We start from the raw sequence: 23,936 nt of genomic DNA on the forward strand, positions 1-23,936 counted from the left end.
CAAATCAACAAAAGAATGACTTCACCAGAAGAAGAATAAAGTTTTGGAATGGCCCAGCCAGAGCCCAGACCCAAATCCAATTGGAAGTCTGTGGGGGGCTGACCAGAAGAGGCTGTGCACAAAGATGCCCTCGCAATCTGACAGATTTGGAGCGCTTTTGGAAGGAAGAGTGGGCAAATATTGCCAAGTCAGGATGTGCCATGCTGATACCATGAAGACTGTATGCTATAATTAAATCAAAAGATGCTTCAACAAAGTATTAGTTTAAGAGTGTGCACACTTATGCAACCAGCTTATTGTATTTTTTTTTTATTTTTTTATAATTTTTCCCCTGACAGATTTGTTTGTGTTTCCATTGAATTGTACAGGTTATAGGCCACATTAAAGGTGGGAAGTTTTGAAATGATTTATTGTGGTCTCATTTTTTTTATATCGCAAAAACCTGATATTTTAACAGGGGTGTGTACACTTTTTATATCCACTGTATTTAGGCACCATGGGCTACAGGAGTCACAGAGGGTTCTGTAGTTAACAGTGTTATGACTGGAGAACCTGTTTATGGAACCAGGATATTTATGAGTTCTGTGTTATCTTATTGTGGTAGACATGATATGATTGGATTGTGAATAAATATGGATCCACCCACACCAGAGATGTGGGATCTGACGGAATGGTAGTCATTAAAGCCAGGTAAAAGGGAGTGTTGTCATTACACTGGAATCAAGCTTTTGTAAATATGAATGTTTTCAAGGGTCAGGAAAACCTCATGGGCAGGAATTTTCCTTGAGGAGTTCAGCATTAATGTTAGCCTGGCAGGACATTGTTAGGTATGTAGATTTAGGGTCCATCAAGTCTCCAACAAAAAGCATGGGTGGGTGGTTAGCACATGCCTTGTCTGAATTATAGAAACCTTGAGGAGTGAGGTGTAGGCCGTCATATGCAAAGCTGGTAGGGACTATCTGTAGTTTCTTTCCCTCCAGCTGATACAAATTGGATCCACCTGTAATGATACCATTTGATGAACCAGTTTTTTAAATAATTTATTTTGTTTGTTTGTATTGACATAATTTGTGGAAATAACATAATGGTACTCTCGGGACTAATTACAGAGCTCGGGTGTTTCTTATATCTTCCATGGTAAAACATCTAAGTTAATTTGCTCCCACACATGCATCAGACCAGTTCATATATCTGTATATACATATATACACATACATGTAATGAAGTGACCTGAAGACTTTGGTGATGGGAATTTTTTCTACTTGGGAGGCAGACAACCCTCATTCTAACTTTGCTCAGCCTGATGAGTGGTACGTCCATATATCAAACTATGACATCACCTGTGACAGGAGTGTTAGCATGCTGCAGTATGTTAAGGCTGTCTTAGGGCCTTTGACAACACTTGATTATGGTGGGAATCTTTTTGATAGGTGAGGTGTGATTGGGTGGCTGAGGTCTAAGCACAGTACTGCGTTGTCTGAGAGTCACTGGGGAGGGATTGTTTTCACCTGCTTAGAATATGTGGCCTTTGTGTTGAAGATGTGATGCAGGTATATAATGATTTCAGTTTAAATATGTGTCTGGACCTCTTACAAGTATTTTCTGTGTTTAACAATAAGGGAGCAGTTCCTGTACAGCCTTAGTGTCCGTAATGGTAGTTGGCTGCCTTCAAGGCACTGTAAGTTGAAAGTGACGTTTGGATCTCAGTCTTCCTTCAGAGTCACAGTTATCCAGAGTATATCTCCATGAGTATCACTCAGCAATATAAGCTTGAAACTTCGTCCCATGATCAGTACAGACATTTTGTATTTACCATAACATTAGATCAGGATGAGACTGTCCATCCTCATCAACATACTTGTCCTTCCACCTGCTTCTAGCAGACATGGTCTGGGGCGTAATGGTTTCGTTTTGGTGCTTATTTATTGTTTGTGCTAGTTTGCTGTTGTGCTTTGCTTTATAGTAGCACACCTGAAATCTGTAAAAGAAGCTAGAATGAAGAACATTGTGTGTAAAAGGGGAAACATTGCAGTCTGAAAAGGTTTTAGATGATAAGCTGACTGAAAGTTTGACATTTTCAGTCCTTCTAATTGACAAGGGTATACTTGTTCGTGTAGATCTGTTATTATGGGAAAGTACCTAATACTTTAATCATTGTTCAGGTCTTAATTGTAAGTATTAATAGGACTGTAGAATACTGGAATTAAATGGAAATAACTGAAAGAAACTAGAACAAGGCTGGAATGACTGTCTTTATCTGGTAATTACACAGAACTGTGCTGAACAGGTGCCAGTCTCTACTTCGTGTGCCAAATCTTCTTGTACAGTGAAGCTGAATCAAATATTTAATGTCTGTAATTTCTGTCCATAAATTCTGTACTCAAATGTGCGGTCTCCAGTAACAGTGCTGATAAACGTCTGTTAACTTCTGCACTCTTGTTGCTTTCCTCATGAATAATATAATATTCTGGAATGCTGGATATTTGACCTGACTTCTGCACTCACTCTTGTGTGTCTGTACCAAACTTCTGAGGTCTGTACTGCAATGACTTCCTGCACATCAGTCCAAACGAACTAACTGTGTCAGAATTATCTTGTAAAAGTACAAAAACCCTATAAATTTCTACATGCCTCTTCAACCTTGGTGCCCAAGCCTTGTACCATACAAAATGTGTTTGTACTCCATGTACTGCACATTTTGTTCTTGTCAGTATTCTTGACTGAAGGTTTTTTCACTGAAACTATGCAATCTGTGAAAGCCTGCTCTAATATGGCTGAATTTCTAGACCTGTTCACAGAGAATAATGTATTTTGTCAGACAAAATACATTTAAATGAAACCTGATCTTACATTAGTACTTGGATAAATCTCTTCAGATATCAATGTGATTTTTGTAAATTCTGCTTTATTCTCCGCTCTCTATTTTAGATTTATTTTGGTGATACTGACATTGATCCTGATTTTTATATGTTATACTTTAAGAATTTTATTTAACATGTGTTCTCCGGGTACTGTTATTGGCTTGGTGAGATCTTGTCTTCCACACATGAGCCTGTAAATGAATATTCTTCAATAAAATAGTGTAGCACCAAACTACAACAACACACTGCATATAATTTGATATGATGTTGCATGTAATTTAATGGATAGTGACCTTTTTAAAAAGTTGAAGGCCAGTACTATAACTAGCAGATTTGAAGCCTTGGGTGTCTGTTTTCTTAAGGAATATCTTAAAACCATTTTAGGCAAGCAATCTGAAGTGCGTGCTGAATTCGAAGGGTGGTCAAACTGCCACTGAAATGTTAAAAGAACACCTCTGGTAGCAGAAGGAGACAAAATGGCGAAAAATAAAAAAGTGTTATGCTGTTCAGAAACATGGATAAAGAAAAGTTATTTCTGTTACTAAAAACCGTGGCAGACCCCTTTTTTTGTTTACTACAAAAGAGATTTCCCTATCAGACATTGGAAGACACCGAGCATCCTGTAAATAACGTTGACTAAGGTACTGTCTGCCATGTTTTTTTTTATATATTTTACTGATTATAAAAGCTAGCTATCCCATTTGTAAAGTGGGTAACTTTACAGGAGTTTCAGACCTTGTGTCACTATTTCTGTCTCGCGGAATGGCTAAGTGCTTCACCACAGGCTGCACAGGGTGGAGGAATTATAGATCTTATAAAACTGTACCAGTCCAAAAGTCTGGCTGCTCCTCATGTCTTACAGAGAATAAACTATGTCATCCAAGGAGATCCTGGATTTTAGATCCATCCATGCTGAAGATGGATCAGGTGTGGTGAATTTAAGCGATGTCATCCAAGCAGATCCTGGATCTTCGATGCATCCATGCTGAAGATTGGTCAGGTGTGGAGACTGTAAACTTTGTTATCCAAGGAGATCCTGGATCTTAGTTGCATCCATGCTGAAGATGGTTCAGGTGTGGAGTGTAAACTATGTCATCCAAAGAGATCCTGGATCTTAGATCCATCCATGCTGAAGATGGATCAAGTGTGGTGAGTTCAAACTGTGTCATCCAAGGAGATCCTGGATCTTCGATGCATCCTTACTGAAGATGGATAAGGTGTGGAGAATGTAAACTTTATCTAAGGGGATCCAGGATCTCAGATGCATCCATTCTGAGGATGAACCAGTATGTGATTTTGCAGGGTAACAAGCCCTCCTGTATTCACCATGTGGGAAGACATAACCACAACCCAAAAATGTATAAATACCAACTCCAAAGTCGCACATCAGTTGGGAAAAGTGCAAATGTCTCTAATGAACCTATTAATGGTTTTTAGCAAAATTACTTTACAGTATTGTCCAACACTGAATGGCTTCCTTGATATTTTACTTTCAATGCCAGGGAGCTCTATTCCTAATGTTGTAGTATTTGTTATTTCTAGTGTTACTGACCATGGTATAACCTCAGTATTGAAACTACTACAAACTTCTCAAAACACTGTTAACTTCATTCTGACTTAACTAATGTAGAAACAGTGCTGATTCTTCAAAATATCAACTAACATAAAAACTGCTATATTTTTTGTATATTTAAGCTCCTGGTACATATTTTGTAAATGCATGACTCATGTAACTGTAGTAATTTTTTTTTTGTTTTTGTTTTTAAATTCATTATCAATAACTACATAATTTACATAATATTATTTATTAATAATATTCACCTAAAGAAAGGAAGCTGTAAACTATATGCAGGAGGTGTCAACTTTATGAAGGTACATGTCTTGTGACATCTGGCTTCCATTGATGTGAATTGAACTCTTGCCTGCTTCATTATGGACGTTTCTGGCTATTCTTCATAAGAAGTGTACGTTACAGGGCTCATGACATGGTCTGTAAATTAGGGATCTGGTAGGTGAAGGACATTGTTTTATATGTAGGTGTAACAGTTTGCAGTCTTTGAATGTTAGAGAGGTTGCAGTTCCTTTTCTTAATGCATACTAAGTTTTGGGTATATATACTGCTTTAAGAAGCACAGTGCACAGTTCCTTTATCCAGCAGCAGCAGCCTTTGGATATGGACTGCAGACAGTTAGGGTTCTGCCAGTATGTCCGGTGAAGAGACGGTTTAAGTCCAAGTTTACCTCAAGGTGTTTAAACATTTATAAAATGCCTCTCTTTGGGGATATGGCTGCCTATTTTCTTGGGATTTTTGCAGAGCCATTTCACTCGGTCCCAAAGTTATTAATTTGGATTTGGTAAAATTAATACTCATGAACATGGGGGGGGAGGTGATGTTCCTCACCCAATGTATTGTCTTCGCTTGTCAGATCTGACCATAAGGCAGTATTACTTGAAATTAAAATTAAATACAGGAATCCAGTGAAACCAAAAACCTTTAGAAACTATTCCAAGACTAACCTCTCTCTGTACTAACAATACCTTAGCTAAATTACATGTACCCCCAAACCCAGTACCATAGCATATGCTGAGCTATTTACAAAATCTCTGTACAGCCATACTGATAGCTGTATAGAGCAAGCTGTGCCCACTCATATTTAGAATAAGACAAACCACCCTGGTGGAATCACAATATTAGTTCAGTCCACTACGGCAGGCTATATCCATTAAGTTTGTTCAGCTAAAAGCTTTCACAGACTATTCCACTTCGTTAGACAATAAAACAGAATAAAACCAAAATAAGAGTCAAACAATTAAATATTAAAATGAAAATCAAAAGAACCAGTAGCAAATGGTGGTCTAATCTTTTGTTTTTTAAGTTTTACGTTGTGTTGGACTGAGCTTTGGCTATGAGGTTTGCTTTCTTTGTTGTTGATTCACCGTATCAATCAGTTACACAAAATAAGAAAAAAAATCTTGGCCAAGTGTAGGAGGAAGAAAGCCATACATACTAAAAGCCCCCTGACCAATCCAAAAAGGCAGCTAAGAAGGTTAATGAATACTTCATAGACTATATACGAAGAAAAAAAATAGATTCTCAGGCAAAGGACAACCACAAAGGTTTTTACAGTTATGTACTTAACCTTAGGGGAAATTCACAACAATGCACAGAACTTAGAAATGGCATTACCCACACTGAACCGAAGGGCATTGGTTGACAGGTTCAGCTAAGATTTCTCCTCCCACTCCCCTCCCATAGTCCAAAGGAAAGACTGCATACCACAGCCCCCCCCCCCCCAAATATTAGTATGGAATAGGTCATCAATGTATTTTCCAAGAGCAAAAATACTGCATCGATGGGCCTCAATAACATCCCGGGATGTTTAAACAATAACATGAAACTTGACCTCTCTGGTCCACTTGAATCACTTTTTAACTTATTACATCCAAGGGACGCCTTTAGGTGCATCTGCAGTTAACTCCTACTGACACCTCCAGGCGTCAAATATTGCTTGTTCATATTTGCATCAATAATTCCAAAACCATGCTATGTACAAGGTTTAAAAGATTTCATCTTAAAGCTTACACAGTGGCAAACTCAACTGCATTAATATTTGACCTTTGTCTAGTGCAGATAAACAGATATTAACTGTTTTATGTTATTAATTTATATAGATATACTTTTCATATTGTTTTTAAATATCTCTACAACCAAGTAACAAAGACAGAACTCCTTAGCCTCACATGAACGCTCTCAGTTAGATAAGTAAAATGCTGCTGACATTATGTGTGTAGCTTGAGTGGTTGATGAGATATTGTAAGTTGTTTACAAAATATTACAAATGTAATTGCTGTTGTGTTTACTTTGACTTATAAAATTCTGCTTATAACCTAGAACCTTAAGAATACAACTCCTATAAAAATTATTTGTGCCGAACAGTTTGCCAGTTATACTTTCAAAACCCTGTGGTTCCAGAGATATGAGCATTTGTTTGAAATTTGAAGACATAATTTGATTCTGTTAAAAGGCTTAGGCTCCACCCACTGGAAGTTACACTGCAAACTTCCTGAGCTCCATTGGAGCCTTTAGTCGGTTTTGTGCCCAAGGAATGGAAGATGGCTGCAGTCATCCCCTACACAAAGGAGGTCCAACCACTGATCTGGTAACTACAGCCCAGTAAGTCTTACCAGCCTCATATGTAAGGCCATGGAAAGAACCATCATGGACTTGATAAAATAAAACATGGGTAGCCTGCAAACGCTGGGCCAATCACAGTTTGGTTTTGTTAAAGGAAGGTCATGCCTATTAAATTTGGTGGACATTTTTGAGAGGTTTACCAGAGCATTGGATGAAGGTAAGATCTGCCCAAGGCTTTTGCTACAGGACCCCACTTAGGCATTATAGACAAGCTCACTAATTTAGGAATAAATCCTTTTATCACGTGCTGGATAGCCAACTGGCTCACTGATAGGACCCAATAGATCAAAGTGGGTGAGGCCACCTACTCCAAGAGGCCAGTCACTAGCTGAGTCCCTCAGGGCCCACTGCGTTTTGGCATCCATTTCTCTGAAATGGAAGCAAATGCTGATGGTTTACAGCTGATTGTTTGCAGATAATTGCAAGCTAGGGGTTATCATCAACTCCTATGCAGACACTAGCATTCTTCAAAAAGGTCTATCTATGACTAATAAATTGTAAGAAAATGAGCACTGGCCGGTGAGACTGGAAACAAAGTTTAATTAGTGCTTTCACCTATTATTACACTTGACTTCTTAAAATTTGACTTCTTAAAATTAAAACAAGCCATTCCATTACATCACATCCTTTTATAGCCAGGCTTTGTCACATGATCATATCGTTAAAGAAAAAGTTTAAAAATTGATATCACCTTGAACCCAGATCATAGGTTCAAATTTGTAGCAATTGATCAGATTTTAAGTAACAGTAGGGTGGTCCCAAGGAACTGTTTCTTGAATTTAAAGAATTCATGTGGCAATTAAGGGTTAACGCCACCTATCCACCTGGATTGAATGACGTAGTATCCCACTTGAAATTAAAAGCTGAATTATATTTTTAAGGAGATGGTTAGGAATTACTGTGCTAGGAAGTACATATAGCTATAGTTTAAATTTGTTTATTTTTTGGAGTTCATGATGTATATGTGTGTTGTGTAGTAACACCCATGATTGAGTGCTTTGATACTGCTATGTTAACAAAATATTTTTATAACATTTCAAGGGCAGTTTTTTTAACTTGTGGTATTTAGGATATTTATATTGGGGGAAATGCATTCATGCACAAAAACAAATTTTAAACTTTATTTTTTCTTTAATGGTATGATCATGTGACAAAGCCTGGCTATAAAAGGATGTGATGTAATGGAATGGCTTGTTTTAATCTGAAGAAGTCAAGTGTAATAACAGACGAAAGTGCTAATTAAACTTTGTTTCCAGTTAAACTGGCCAGTGTTCGTTTTCTTAAAATGTACTAGTTTGTATCTGTGGTTATCTATCTCTGACTAAGAAATGGTGCCAAAGCCATGTTCTAAAATTCAGTGCTAAGAAATACATAATTGGACCCTTTGGGAGGTCAGCCATCTTAGCTAATTATCATGTTAATATTTGCCCCAAAGAGTAGACCTAGTGGCTAGTGACCTGGGTGCAAACATAGACCATAGCCTTAACTTTGACCAGCATGTGGACACAGTGGTGAGGAAATCCTTTTATGTTGTACAACTTATAAGTAAGGACATGTCATCTAGGTCCCAAGAGGTCATTATCCCACTGTACTGTTCTCTTATCAGACCATCAGACCAATCATAGAGTACAGTGCTCCCTTTGGTTTGTACCTGACCAGACGTACGCAGCAACTAGAGTGACCTCAGAGGTTCTTTACAAAAAGAATACAGTGCATAACAAACCTGCCTTATGCAGAACACCTTAAAGTCGTTTCCTTATACTCAGTCTCCTATAGATTGCTGCGGGGTAATCTATGCCTGGCTTACAAGGTATCCACAAACTCCACAGTGACAAATCTCTTAAATATTCATAAGTCGAACAGTACCAGAAATACAAGGTCTAGGGACCTGAATTTTGTCTGTGGTTGAAACAGAATATGCTGGAGAGACAGATGTGTCTCAGCGACTGCCTGTCTTATGGAACAGGCTTCCCATCCATGTGAAGCTGAGTTCTTCTGTTACCTAATTTAAACGCAACCTAGAGCAGTGGATTGGGAATAGGAAGTTTACAACGGGCCTGGCGGTCTTGTCCCTTATGGACAGAGATAGCTTATAAAGGTCCAAATAAAAGCCACCGAACCACCAGTCTCATAAAATGAAGCATAAAGCAGATTTATTAAAATGAGAAAGGAAATTCATTAAAATGGATGAGCACTTTCGGGTATATCCCTTCATCAGACAATTCACTTGGTATTAAAACTCGCATTTAAAGAAAACAGCCAATAATTTTCAGTGTTGAACTCTCCGCCTATTTAGGGTGGGTTTAAGGGGTACAACTCCATTCAAATCAGGGACCCTATCTGCCCTTAATTCAATAATCCATTTTGTCTCATTATTATACTCAGTTAAATTCACAATGTCACCAAATATTTTAATGAATTTGCTTTGTCATTTTAATAACTCAGCTTTACGCTTTGTTTTATCAGCCTGGTGGTCCGGTGGCTTTTATTTGGTCATTTACGTGGTATATACATTTGACAGCTTATAAATGTGACCATCAATGTCCTATTTTGGATACAGGTCATCATTATTTTTTCAAGAAGGCTTAGAAATGACCCCCGGTTCATTAGTCTATTAACAATCTGTGAGTCTTGGTTAAGATAGAGCCTTTGTTTTCTAAATTCTGACTGTGGTTACTGTGATTTTTTTTCTAGCATAGTCCAAAGAGGAGGCAGTAGTCATCCAATATTCTGGCATCTGGCATTGACATAAGAAAGGATCTTTTTCTCTCCTTTCTCCTCAGCAGGACTGGCTGCATTTATATGGATTTTGCCGTCTGGTGTACAGGACACCCATTTTTCTCCATGGTATTGTTCATTCTGTTGAAGCACTCCTTGACCACTTTATCAGTAACCAGAACTAATTGCACATGACAGCACAGCCTCAAAAATGTTTACATGTAAGGCATCACACACGTATGGTCAAAGAACAAAGGTTTAATAATTCTGTTTAAGGATTAAGTACTTAAATCATACGAACCATATCAGTTACATGGTTGTTTAGTGAAAGAAGTTACCCCCTCCTTGTGTCTTTTCCTGATGGAAAGAACAAGTTCAGATTTGCTGAGATATTTTCAGGGCTTCTGCCTGTAGGTTGAACATCTTTACAATATTGCAGACTCACGAGCTTGTTTTATTTATCATGATATTAGTAACTCTTTGGCAACTGATTTTTTTTTCTAGAAAAAGGCCCTTAATGCACCCTTCCCAGGAACTTATTAGTGAAGTCTGGCTGAACTCGGTGGAGTACAACAAAAGTTTTGACCCATACATTATGTATAATGGCCTTATGAGGGTCATTTTAGTGTCGCTACCATTAAAGGCCCAGCTGTAACAAATTTAGCAGTAGCAGGTCAGGAAGAGAAGCCCACCCAAGGCTCAGATCCCCAGGCCCATTGTTTTAACATTGAGCAAGAATGTCATCTGTGGTTAGTGTTCCTCCTTCCCATTTGCAAAACTAGAGAGTCTTAATTTGTGGGGACTGTGTTTTGCAACTGCTGGAATAAGTCTGGTCTGTAGGCCAACATGGAAGTGCAGAAGAAAGTGTGTCCAGAATGGAAAGCAAAGGGGAGATTTTGCTTTCTTTTTTTTCCTTGTGACATAAAATAATTTGAACTTGGGTTTCCACTGTAAAACTGAAGGGCTTTCAGACATGTTGCTTCCTTGAAGTTGAGGATGCACATAGACGTAGTGATTAGAATATGTAATTGAGGGCTGGTTTTAACATTAAAGCTTTTGCCAGATTTATATCCCTCTACTCTACCTCAGGCTCTTTCTCCATCAGTTTTTGTCATTTGTAATAGAAACAAACAATAGAAAGCGATAAACTGGCCAATTTACAATGCTTTCTGAATTTCCCTGTTGTACTTCTAGTCTTCACTTTACCTTTGTTTCTCAGCCATGTAACTTGTGTACTATGCAGTTATGCTTTGCAGTGCCATATTTTTACATTATCATGTGACTCTATGAAGCAGTTCTGTAAGTTTATCTCCCCCATCTCTTAAAGCACCTATTCCCATTTTCTATCACTTTAGCCTATGCACCCTGCCCTGTTTTCATATTTTGTTTTCATTGTTCTTACACCCCCCAAAAAATACACGGGTCTATATTACATCAACGAACATTTAAATGTTTGAATCTCTAAAGGTCGACCTTTAGAGATCGAACATTTAAATGTTCGAAAATGTAATAAAAACAAAATAAAGAAAACAAAAATTAAGAAAAGGGATTTAGCAGGGGGGCTGCGCCCCCACACCACCGCTACTTAAATATACCAACTCTGAGATTGCACATGTAGTGCGGAAATGGGAAATTTCCCCTTCACTACACTGTAGTGCGATCCTGGAGTTGGTATATTTAAGTAGGGGGGTGTGGGAGACGCAGGGGTCTTGCCCCCCTGCCTACACACTTTGGTTTATGTATTTATTACTTAGGTTTTTTTTTTGTTTTTTTTTTTTATTTTTAAAGATTTTCGAACACGTAAATGTTCGATCTATAACGGTCGACCTTTACAGATTCGAACATTTACGTGTTTGTTGATGTAATATAGACCCAAATAAGGGTTTATATTACATTTTCGAACATTTAAATGTTCAAATCTCTAAAGCTCGACCTTTAGAGATCGAACATTTAAATGTTCGAAAATGTAATAAAAACAAAATAAAGAAAAAATTAAGAAAAGGGATTTAGCAGGGGGGTAAGCCACCCTGCACCCCCTACACCCCCGCTAATTAAATATACCAACTCCGAGATCGCACATCAGTGCACTACAGTGCAGAAACGGGAAATTTCCCCTTCACTGCACTGTAGCTCGTTCTTGGAGTTGGTATATTTAAGTAGGGGGGTTGTTGGGGGTGTAGCCCCCCACATGGGGGGGTGCAGGGGGGCTTGCCCTTGCCTGCACCTTTTGGTTTATGTATTTATTACTTAGGTTTTTTTTTATTATTTTTAAAGATTTTCGAACACATAAATGTTCGATCTATAACAGTCGACCTTTACAGATTTGAACATTTACGTGTTCGTTGATCTAATATAGACTCAAATACACACACACACAAATATTATGTATATGTGTATGTAAACACTGTTTGCAGTTAGTGTATTTGTAAGCCTGCGCTATCCATTCTGTTGCACACCATTTGCCAGATGTATATGCTAAAGCCTTAAAGAATCCTTTTTATAGGACTTTATTATTTATTCACAATACACTTGGTGGACCAACTGTATGAGAGTATGCTGTAAGAAATGTGCTGATCTGTATGCATTTAGCTTTGTTGTAAGATGTCAGTAGTAGCATTTCTACAGGCCCTGTATCTTGTCATCACCAATTTTCTGTCTTCTATGCGAGAGTTGTGATGTGATTAAGTCATTTTACCACTGGTCTTTACTATTGTTGTATTTTAACTGCATGATATAATATGAATACATCTGTAGGAAAAGATCCTTTTTTTTCTTTTTAATGCAGTCTTCTTCAGTCTGATCCACAGTTCGGATTCGAACAAGCAAAGAAGATGCTGCAAGGTATGCCTGCCTCCATGCATTAAATTGTTATATAACTAGTTGTGTTTTACAAATGTCTGAGTAGTATACTCCTTAACTTTTACTTCCAGAATAACAGAGAAGTTAAGGAAGAAGCCTGATACTAGGAATACTTAAATACTGGTTCTGTTAACTTGGAGCTTTTCAAAACTTCCAAGTTTTGTAGGGATGGGCAGAAGTTTGAGTGCAAATCAGGAACATTTCTTCAAAGTGTGTATAGTTGATGCATGCTGGGCAGTGATGATGGTGGCTTATCTGTAAAATTAAATACTCCACAGAAACTCAAACTGATAAATTCTGTGGGACCAAAAAAGACAACAGTATTCCAAACTCAGAATTTATTAGAACTTGATGTTCATCGTGCATACAGCTGCAGTCATAACAGATGGGTTATCCTGCCATCAGGCGGGTCCTCGGTCGGCCGAATTCCAAAGTCTAGGTCCGGCGTCGGTTGTAGTCGCTTCTTCCCTGACGTCAGTGCGGCAGGGGTATAAAAGAACCAGCCGACGCCATCTTCTTCAGTCTTTCTTGCCACGCGGTGCCTGAAGCAGAAGCAGTTCGCAAGTGCCGGTCGGCCAGCTCCTGAGATTTACGAAAATATTTCAGCCGAAGTCTTCTTGAAAGCTAAGTACCCCATTGGGGAAACTTTTCTTGCCTCAGACCGATGTTAGACAAAGTTAATAATTGCATTTCATGTGGTAAGCAAATACCGCATAAGGATTTCCACTCTTTCTGTATTCCTTGCTTAGGCCCAGACCACGACGTCTTGGCCTGCCGTTTTTGTGCTAGATTCAACAAACGCACTATTAAGCGTCAGGCGGAGTTTGCCCATCACTATTTTGATAAAAAATTTAATTATATTATGTCGTCGGATACTCCGACTCCAGTTTTGAGTAAAAGACTCAAAGATAAGGACCGACATATGAGGTCCGCGACTTCTACTGACACCACGCTAAGGCCGACTACTGGTTCTCCGGTTCTCAGCGAGGCGCCTACGCAGCCCCTGAGTACCGATGAAACTTCTTTACCGGTGTCTTCTGTGCCCGAGGTTGCAGGCTCCTCGGCCCCCATTCCGACTACAGATACCAACGCCACTTTTGGCGGGGAAACCCAGAGTTTAGACAGGCCCGCCATTTCTCAAGGTGTCTTCAGGCCTTCCTCCTTCTCTATTAAGGCTTTCACAAAATCTAAAGCAGCCATGAAAACTAAAAAACAAGGACCTCAGACCCCCTGTCAAGGCCCCATGCCTAAAAAACAGATGCTCAAAATGGTTGAGGATTTGATTACTCTTATCAGGGGTTCTCAACCCCCCCTCGGACAAAAGGCCCAGATTAGAGAAAGACTACCCTTCCTCAGATCAGGCCTCTATTACCTGTGAACAATCTGAGGACCAGGAATATACATATTCTCCTTTTGAAGACTCTGATGCAGAGGAGTCTATTCCCTCTGTCTCCCCCCCTGAGGACTACTCTTTTGGGGAAACCCTACATACTTTGAGGGAACACTTTCACTGGGAAGGCCAAGATTACTCAGATTCCAAGAAAAGGCTCAGGGATTTTCTCTTGCTCCCCCAGCATAGGCCTCTGGCTATCCCTCCTGTCTTAGAAATATTAGATGATGTGTACACAGAAGCCAGCCTCAACCCAGATTCTTTACCTCCAGCTCCTGTTAAACCAGACAGGTATTACCGGGTTCCTGATTCACACCAGTTCCTATACAAAAGCCATACTGCTGACCCAGAAACTATTTCACAGGGTCCCAAGGGAATTAAGGCCTCTACTGCTAAAAACCCATTACCTTCAGAGAGAGATTCCAGAGCTTTAGAAAGGTGGGGGAAAAAGGTGTATACCTCGGCCACTTTAACCATGAGGGCATTAAACTGTGAGTTCCATATGTTAAAGTATCAACAGTTTTTATTATCTGAGTTGAAAAGCAAAATGACACAACCTGAGCAACCAGATTTAAAAGAGTTGCAGGATTTGTTGCATTGTGCAGAGCAAGTGGGTAAACATACCTTGCAGTGTGGTTTGATGCTTTAGAGGCCTCATGTAGAGCTGCTGTTACAGGGTCTGTCATACGTAGACAGGCTTGGCTCAAAGAACAAGCCTTACCAGATCATGTCAAAGCTAAATTACTAGATGCACCTCTTCAAAAAGATGTATTGTTTGGTGTTAAAGCTGAGGAGGTACTAAAGAAAATGAAGGAAAAGGCGAGATCAATGAAAACAGTGAAAGATTTCCTGCAGGTACAACCTCCACGTTTCAGCAGAAACTGGCCTTCAAAAAATTGGTCCTTTCCAGCCACGGACAGACCTGAAAGAGGCAGATACAGGCGCCCGAGAGGTAGAGGGCAATCTCAAGGATCATTCAGAGCCAGGCAATGGCAAGCACCAACCCCAAGAGGTGGAGAAGATAGATCACAGTCATTCAGAAAGCAGACACAATGACTTTCCCCTTTACCTGCCAAGCAAAGCTTTAATGGCAGCACCTTTAGGCGGAAAACTGGCATTATTCTCAAAAAATTGGCATATTGTCACAAAAGACGAATGGATCCTGGACATTATAGACAGAGGCTACAGATTCCACTTTCACACCCTACCAAAAATGAGAGGCATGCCAAACCTGCCACAAAATCAAAGGGCAGAGGCACAAAAACAAATTTCAGCTCTCATGGACATGAAAGCTATTCAAGAGGTGCCTGCAAAAGAACAAGGTCAAGGGTTTTATTCCAGACTATTCCTGGTACCAAGGAAAGACAAAGATTGGAGACCTATTTTAGATTTATCCATCCTAAACACATATTTACAGGTACCAAAATTCAAGATGCTCACATTACAGCAGCTTCTTCCCATGCTGGGCAAGGAGTCTTGGCTGGTAACATTGGACCTCAAGGAGGCATACCTGCATGTCCCTATCAGACAAGATTGCAGAAGATACCTCAGATTTCTTGCAGGTTCAACCCATTATCAATTCTCTGCATTGCCCTTTGGCTTATCTACTGCGCCCAGAGTGTTTACGAAATGCCTGGCATCAGTAATTGCCTTCTGCAGACTTCAAGGAATACAAATATACCCATATCTGGACGACTGCCTGATCCAAACGGACAGCAAGGACATACTTCTGAAACACCTGGCGTTTGTAATAAGACTGTTGAACTTTCTGGGATACACAGTCAAAAAAAAGAAATCAAAACTAATACCCTCTCAAACAATAATTTTCCTGGGTGCCAGCTTGAATACAAACACCCAGATGGCCTACCTCACGTCAGACAAACAAGGGCAACTATCTCAATACTTCAGCAAAATGGCAACCTTCACCAGGCTGACTGCAAGGAAAGTCCTGCAGGCTCTGGGATTCATGGCATCTTGCATCCTGCTGAGCTCATGTGCAAAGCTGCATATGAGGAAGCTTCAATGGTACCTAAAAAACTTATGGTCTCAACACAGCCACAGTTTGGAAACAATTATACCACTCATTCCATGTCTTCAAAAGGAATTTTTGTGGTTGGCTCAAGCATGCCAAAGAAACAAAGGTCTCCCTTTCTGCATACCTCAAGCAAATCAAATCATCGCAACAGACACCTCGGACTACGCCTGGGGGGCACATATGAAAGATCAGTGCATTCAGGGAAAATGGTCCCAAAAAGAGAAGCACCTACACATCAACCAAAAGGAAATGCTAGCAGTGCAAAATGCTATTATGGCCTTCAAAGACCTGCTGCATCCAGGCCAGCTATTGATAAGGACAGACAACACCACAGTGATGTGGTACATAAACAAACAGGGGGGGGAACTCATTCATACCCCCTGTGCAGACTAGCCATGACCCTTTGGAACACAGCTCTGGAATTGCAAATCCAACTTCAGACACAATTCCTGCCAGGGAAGGAAAACACACTGGCAGACAGCCTAAGCAGAAATATGACAGATCCACATGAATAGAAGTTGCATCCTCAAGTTTTTACAAAGATAACTCAGGCATGGGGACAGCCAGACATAGATCTCTTTGCTACCCACAGAAATTACCAACTGAAAAAATTTTGCACAAGGACCCATCATCCACAGGCCTGGAAAGTGGACGCACTTTCCTTCAATTGGACAACATTGACAGTCTATGCCTTTCCGCCTCTCCCTCTGCTGCCCAAAGTTCTATTAAAAGCCAGAGCAGAGAGGCCGAAAATGATTCTCATTGCTCCAGACTGGCCAAGACAACACTGGTATCCACTCCTGAAGAGCCTGACGCATTCCCCACCATGGATCCTACCTCCAGTGCCTCTTCTGTTGTCCCAACACAACTTCAAAACTCTTCACAGCCAGCTCAAAACCCTAAATCTAGCCGCATGGAGAATCCCTTGATTTCACAACAGACCCTCCTCTCCAAGGAGGTGCAGGATGTCATCTTGGAGGCCAGAAGACCTTCTACTAGAAAAGCCTACTCCGCCAAATGGAAGCGGTTTTGTGCCTGGAATCAGAAAAGGGGCCAGAATCCCTGGGTAATAAATATACCTCAAATATTACAGTACCTAGCTGAGATGTTAAATAGTGTGTTTCCTTCTCCTCCATCAAAATCCATGCTTCAGCCATTTCTGCGCAATACAACACGGATCCTCCTTTATTCTCTCATCCTCTCTTAAGACAGTTCCTCAGAGGGGCTAAGAATATAAAACCCCAAGGAAAACCACCAGTCCCTGCTTGGGACCTCAACTTCATATTGGAAAAACTGACCCTTCCTCCATTTGAGCCAGCTGCTTCAACAGAACTACAATATTTGTCATGGAAAACAGCCTTCCTTCTGGCTATCACCTCAGCACGCAGGGTTTCGGAACTACGGGCCCTCATGGCTGTGCAACCTTTCATCATTTTCCATCAGGACAGAGTTTCCTTACGAATTAACCCTATCTTTATGCCAAAGGTAGTATCCAGTGTAGCCTTGAATCAGACTATCCACTTACCCACCTTTTACCCTAACCCACAAAACAAAGGGGAAAGACTACCGCATTCCTTGGACATTCACAGACAACTACGTTATTATTTGGACAGGACAAAGCCGTTCAGGAAATCAGAGCAACTCTTTGTGTCCTATGCTACAGGTGCTCAAGGAAAGGCTATCTCCAAACAGACAATCTCAAAATGGATAGCCCACTGCATACGCTTTTGTTACTCATTTCATGGAAAAGCTGTGCCTTCAAGCATCAGGTCCCACTCCACAAGGGCCACAGCTACCTCTGCAGCTTTCCTCAGGGGGGTCCCTACCAAGGACATTTTGGAAGCAGCCACTTGGAGTTCAGTGCACACTTTCTCCAAACACTATCACCTTCCACTTTACTCAAAATCTAGAGCGGGATTTGCCACAGCTGTCTTGCAGGGCATCCTGGCTCCTCCTAGTTCCACTTAGTGCCTGCCACCCCTACTTAGCTTTGGGATTCTACCCATCTGTTATGACTGCAGCTGTATGCACGATGAACATAGTACAGTTTTGTACTTACCATAAATGTAGATGTTCGACCATAAATGTAGATGTTCGAGTGCTCATACAGCTGCAGTCCAGGTTTCCCTCCCTCCATCCCCTCTTAGGACAGGCCTTATGACAAACACCTTCTCATAGAACCTATTTGGGGTATTCTTTTATGGTGTATTTGCTTGCAAATTACTGTTTTTTGATTATTCTATATTGCATGACTACATAAGTTTATGTTTTGCCTTCCTTCTGGGGGCACCTGACATCTGGGGCAAGAAAAACTGAAGAAGATGGCGTCGGCTGGTTCTTTTATACCCCTGCCACACTGACGTTAGGGAAGAAGCGACTACAACTGACGCCGGACCTAGACTTTGGAATTCGGCCGACCGAGGACCCGCCTGATGGCAGGATAACCCATCTGTTATGACTGCAGCTGTATGAGCACTCGAACATCTACATTTATGGTAGGTACAAAACTGTACTTTCTAATAAATGGTGAATTTGGAATACTGTTTCCTCCTCCTTGGTACCACAGAATTTATCAGTTAGTGATGGTGACTTATGTGAAAGCATACACTATTCAGATTGATAACTGAATTCACAGGCCACAAGTACAAATGGCAGTTTTATGAAGCCAGTACTCTGATTGGCATTGAAATAATTTTTTGACAGCTGAAGCCTGATACCTATTTACCCCAAGATCTTCTGAACGTTGTGGGTAAAGTCCATTATCTGACCCCCCTCCCCCCCCCCCCACACACACACACACTTAGCTATTGGAGAGTCTGATTTTCTAAACAGACATTCATTCTCCTTTGAGTTGTGGAGTGTTGTAGGAATCCTTGTTCGCTTGCCTGCCTTTTGGCATGTTATACCCAGCATTTCATTTTTTTCTTTTGCTGTATGTTTTCCCCTTCTATAACATGCCAGCCATCAAGCCTCCCCAGTTGGACTTTGATCATTTGTTACCTAGTAGTAAGGACCACTGTCCTTCAGATTTACTAAAACAAGAGCTGTCAGGAGAAGCCATCATGCTGTCATGACAGAATGTTTGTGCTGTTGATGACATCCCAGTATTTTTTGTAAGAATTGGGGGTTAACCATATCACCATGGAGATGCACAATGCCCTTCCCTTGCCATTTGACACTTATGCCAACTTATGCATGAGTGCTACCACTGTATGGTTTCTTAGTCAGCTGAAATCCTACCTCTCCAGAACATCTGCTCTTTCTTGCCCCTTCTCTGGGGGTTCACATTGCAGATGCTGTCCCACTCTCCCCTGCGCCCCCATGACAGGCACATCCATGCTCCTCTGCCTGCCCTTATAAGTAACTATGCCACTAATCAAGTTCAGTTCACTTGGATTACAGTGCCCTCTCTTTCTCAGCAGCATCTGATTGACTGCTTGAGAGTTTATTATGCTGTTTGTATGTGTAGACTGAAATTGTACCTGCATGCTCATGCAGTAATTCACCAGGAAAGATCCTCATCATAGAAATGTTAAATTTTAAAGTGTTTTTTTTTCATGTATTCTTGTGTAGTACTTAAAACAGTGTGCCACCAGCAGGTCTCTTGATCTACTTTTTTGCAGCCTGAAAGAAACATTATACTTTAAATGCATTCCCACTTTTATTATGAACTGTATCTAGAGAAGATTGTTGTCTCTTTGGACTCTTACCTGTTGTGTTTTGCCATGAAGGGAATCTTCATATTTTCTGTGTTAGTCGTCTGTCATGAAATCAGCATTGTTGGTGCTGTTATGCTGAACTGCCACTTGAGTGCAGTGTTTAGAATAGGTGCAGTCGTGAAGGTGTAAGCAGTCCCTTTGTTCCATGTTTATGAAAGCTTTGATCATCTGTGGTAATATGCAAATACTGTGCGTCTCAAACAAAACTGTTTTAAGGCATTATTTTTGAGTAATCTTGTCCATTTTAACAAAAAAACAAAAGTGTTGTGGCTGTTCACTTTAGGCTAGACTGAAGTCATATTGGTAGATTTTGAATCGCTGATCTCTGCTAATAACATTCTGATTTATTTCTGACCTTTTACAGAGCGGCCGTGGCTTGTTGATACTTATAGCAATTGGATAGAGCGATTGAAGGTAAGCTTTTTAATGTTGTAGTCCTTATGTTTCGTAAGCTGCTTTTGAAAGTAATTTGCAGGCATTTTGCAACTGCTCAGACTTACCATGTTTTTTTTTGCCAAATCAAAGTACTGCACTTTATTAGAAAAATTAACCATTGATCACAAATGTTATACCAAAGTCAGAAATTATTGAGTTTAACACTGAATTACTAAAAGACAGAGACAAAGTTGTAACTTTGTCTCTGTACTGTTTTGTCTTGGTGTGGAAAATGTGGTATTTTAGCTCAAGTATTGATAGTGAAAATGTAATTATTTGTGGCATTTGGATTGCTAATTGGAAAAACTCTAAGGTTGAGTTCATAATTAGAAGCATTACTCTAATCATTTATTATACCAAATAAGGTAGGGATGGCTTTGTTAGAGTTTCAAAAGTAAAGCAATTATTTGAAAATGAGGTAGTCTTAATAGAAGAGCTGCCGAACTTTATACCGTCTGTTTTAGGGTTATGAAATATTTTATCATATAATGAATTTAAAGAGCAGATAAAACATAGGGTGACAGAGCACACGTATTGTGCCAACTTGAAATTTAATTGATTCTGAGAGCTGGCCACTGATAAGCGTACTGAAGCAGAGGCTTGCAGTTTTTAATGGCTCCTTTGTGTTCATCAGGAAAAGTACATTTTCCAGCACCACAACAAGAGATGGTACATGGACCCAGTAAAGATTTTGCTTGCATAAAGTACAAAAGCTAATTGTTAGTGCTAGTCTATCAATAGAGAATAAATTTAACATTGTTATTATCTGTAATTTATTTTGATTCCAGTCTGATTGGAATTTCAAAATGATTTTGTTGGCCACAAAATGGAATTTCTTAAGTAGTATAGTTGTATAAATGTTAATAACTGCATTTGTTTAGAGAATGGCATAATATTTTTTTAATATAGAATCTCAATTCAGTTTGAGAATGAAAATTGTCTTTGATTTCTTTTTAAATATCTGTTATGTATGTTAATGTGATTGTATATTGTGAGCAGTATGGGAATTAAATGATTGATTTCTTTCGTACAACGAGGCAACAGTTTTATCAGGCCCAGTGGCCTTAACCTGGTCTAAAGATTGAAATTGCATCCAAATTTCTTGAAAAATAAAGATATGCATTTATTAAGGCAGCAGTTTTTCATACCTTTATAAGAAGTATGTTACGTTTTTTGAGTCAGTATGTGCATTATTAGAAGCATAAATGATAAATGTGTTGTAAAAAATTCACGTTGTTTACTACTATGGAAATATTATTTGAACCTGGGAGGGAATGGCTGCCTATTCAGCATATTTAACAACAATTTGGTCTTCAAACAATGTTTGAATGTGTTTAGAACTTTAAGGAGGTGTTAATTTAGCAACAGTTTGGGCTTCAAACAATGTTTGAATATATTTAGAAATTTAAGATGGTGTTGAACTTTTGTTAATGAACCATATCTGTTTGTGCAAAAGAGCTTCTAAGTTTCCTATCAAAGAAACTTGCTTTCCAAGAGATTAAATGTTATCTGGAATACTTCTTCCAAGTACATTGCCTTACTTATGAGAATGCTCCTTATTGTTTTAAACATTGGAAATGTAATGGCAAATGCAATGTTATTACCAAAGTGATCTGAAAATGTTTGTTTTTGTTCCTTAGGACATAGGGATTTTAACCTCCAATAAGAGGTGGATATTATTTGGGGGAAGATGTATTTTAAGATTTAAAAACGAGCAGAAAAATGTTTGTGTGTTATTTGAGATAACATTTGCAAAGGGATTTAGAAGTAATAAATAATCTATCCTTGACCTTGTGTGCGACAGACAAAGTAAAATCCCATCCTGGTGTGCGCAAAGCTCAATATTGGTCAGAAAGTTCAGAAGTATATAAAATGTCATGCAATAAATTAGTGACTTCGGTTTAATAGTGACCCCAGAGTCAAGTTCCAGTCACCCCCCCAAAATGCTATCATGCTTGTAAAAGTTAGATAAACTCTGAAATAGATATTTAAAGAGGCCAGTGCTGTCTGTGTAAGGTGCATACACAGAAAGCTATGTGATTCAGTGAGATAACAGTGGCCTCGTATATTCTGCAGTAACAGATCTGCTTTCTGCATCTTTTGCTTGAATCACTTTGAAAGGGAAGATTTTTTGGATAAGATTGCAAGCCTGAGTTGTTAATTATCCTGACGCAAGAATGAATGGGACCAATTTTTTTTTCCTTGAGGTAGCAAATTTTGAAGAAGACATATGGGATTCTTGTTTAAATGTGTTTAAATTATGTGAATTTAATATGGTGTGGGATTTGTATTTCAGAAGAGATACTGGCAGAGTTTCATTGTGAGTAGCTGCGTGTAGAATTCTACTGTGATTATGATATATTTCTGCTGTTTATGTGGTTACAGTATTTCAAAGATGTTTGGGCAAAGATTTTTACTAAAAACACTCATCTGACTCCTTCAGTATACTGTCCAAATTTCTTGATCGGTATCATAAGAGGCCATTTTTGCTTACAGTTTGTCAGTACTTAAGCTGCTCCAATATCCTACTAAACTTCTCTAAGTTTAGGCTTAATAGGGCAGTGAAAATTAGGAAGCACAAACTGCTAGTCCTCCTCTCTTGGAACCCAGTCTTAAAACAAACTTCTGAAGCTAGCTGATAACCCAAATAACCTTTTAAAGCAACCATAATATAGCCTTCCTCCTCCCCAAAAAAAATAGTTAGAACTGAAGTATTTATATTAGTACAAGTATGGTTTGCAAGAATGTTCAACTGTGTTCATATCCCGTGTGCTTTTGCTCCACTTTGCAGCAGGCATAAGCAGTATATAATAAATATAAGACTGACACTGTTGTACAAACCTTCTAGGCTCAGTTGAGTCAGTATGGGAAGAACAATAGTAAAGGTATTTGCAGATGTACAGGAACAATGATAACAAAAGCAAATAATCCAACAAATGAAAACAGTGGCTACCTTAATGATAGTTCTTGTGTTGTCATTTACCAGAATTGGTGCAACCGCTATTAAAAGCCATCATGTCTGATTGTGCCAGAATGCAACTTTTTCAACAAAATTCATCAGTAGCAGGCCATGTGACACTGATATATGCTGTGGTAAATAGTTTAAATCAACTATAATTTGTCAGGTTACTAAACCAGCCACCCCAAGTGTCTCCACAAAGTCTAAGTAGAGATACTCATAATAGGTATAGTAATCATTAATGATTATCATAATGATTGCCATGTTAATGATTGTCTTGGTCGAATCAACTAAAACACGGTATTCCAGCTGCGGTAACCACAGACTGTAGCCATATGTTGTTGGGTTATGCAGAATATAAAATTGATTGCTGGGTTTGCAGTCAAGATTGCAAAAGAGGCCCCATTATACAGTGTCTAAGTACAGTTTGCTAGAACTTGCAGAATGTTACCCGAAGCATTTTTAAAGACTGATTTAAGGTGACTTTAATTGAAACAAAACCTCAAACAGAATGTCTGTCCTGAAGCATCATATTGTTTTCAAGGTGTCATATGTGTTAAATATCAATGAACATATATTGCAAGTATGCAGTATGGATGTTTCTTTAAGTGGATTTTATATGCATTTTCTAAACTGAAAGAAATAAATTGCATTTTGGTAGAATCCGTAAAAATGTAACTGACTGTAATGTGTAAAGACATTTTTTTTTAAACACCAAAGAGTCTCAATAAATACAGTACAGTAGTTGATAAAAAGTTTCTTGCC

General features: G+C 39.2%; 1 protein-coding gene across 1 annotated transcript in view; it reads left to right on the forward strand.

The window, feature by feature from the left end:
• Positions 1 to 23,936, forward strand: part of PANK4 (pantothenate kinase 4 (inactive)) — a 1,309,469-nt gene that overhangs the window by 782,063 nt on the left and 503,470 nt on the right. Inside the window, exons 12-13 of the mRNA XM_044063577.1 lie at positions 12,560 to 12,615; positions 20,142 to 20,191. Coding sequence (XP_043919512.1) covers positions 12,560 to 12,615; positions 20,142 to 20,191 — 106 coding nt within the window. The remainder of the gene's footprint in view (positions 1 to 12,559; positions 12,616 to 20,141; positions 20,192 to 23,936) is intronic.

This window comes from Protopterus annectens, chromosome 2.part1, assembly GCF_019279795.1.
Source record: "Protopterus annectens isolate FY-2018-M chromosome 2.part1, PAN1.0, whole genome shotgun sequence".
In the NCBI taxonomy this organism is placed as follows: domain Eukaryota; kingdom Metazoa; phylum Chordata; order Ceratodontiformes; family Protopteridae; genus Protopterus; species Protopterus annectens.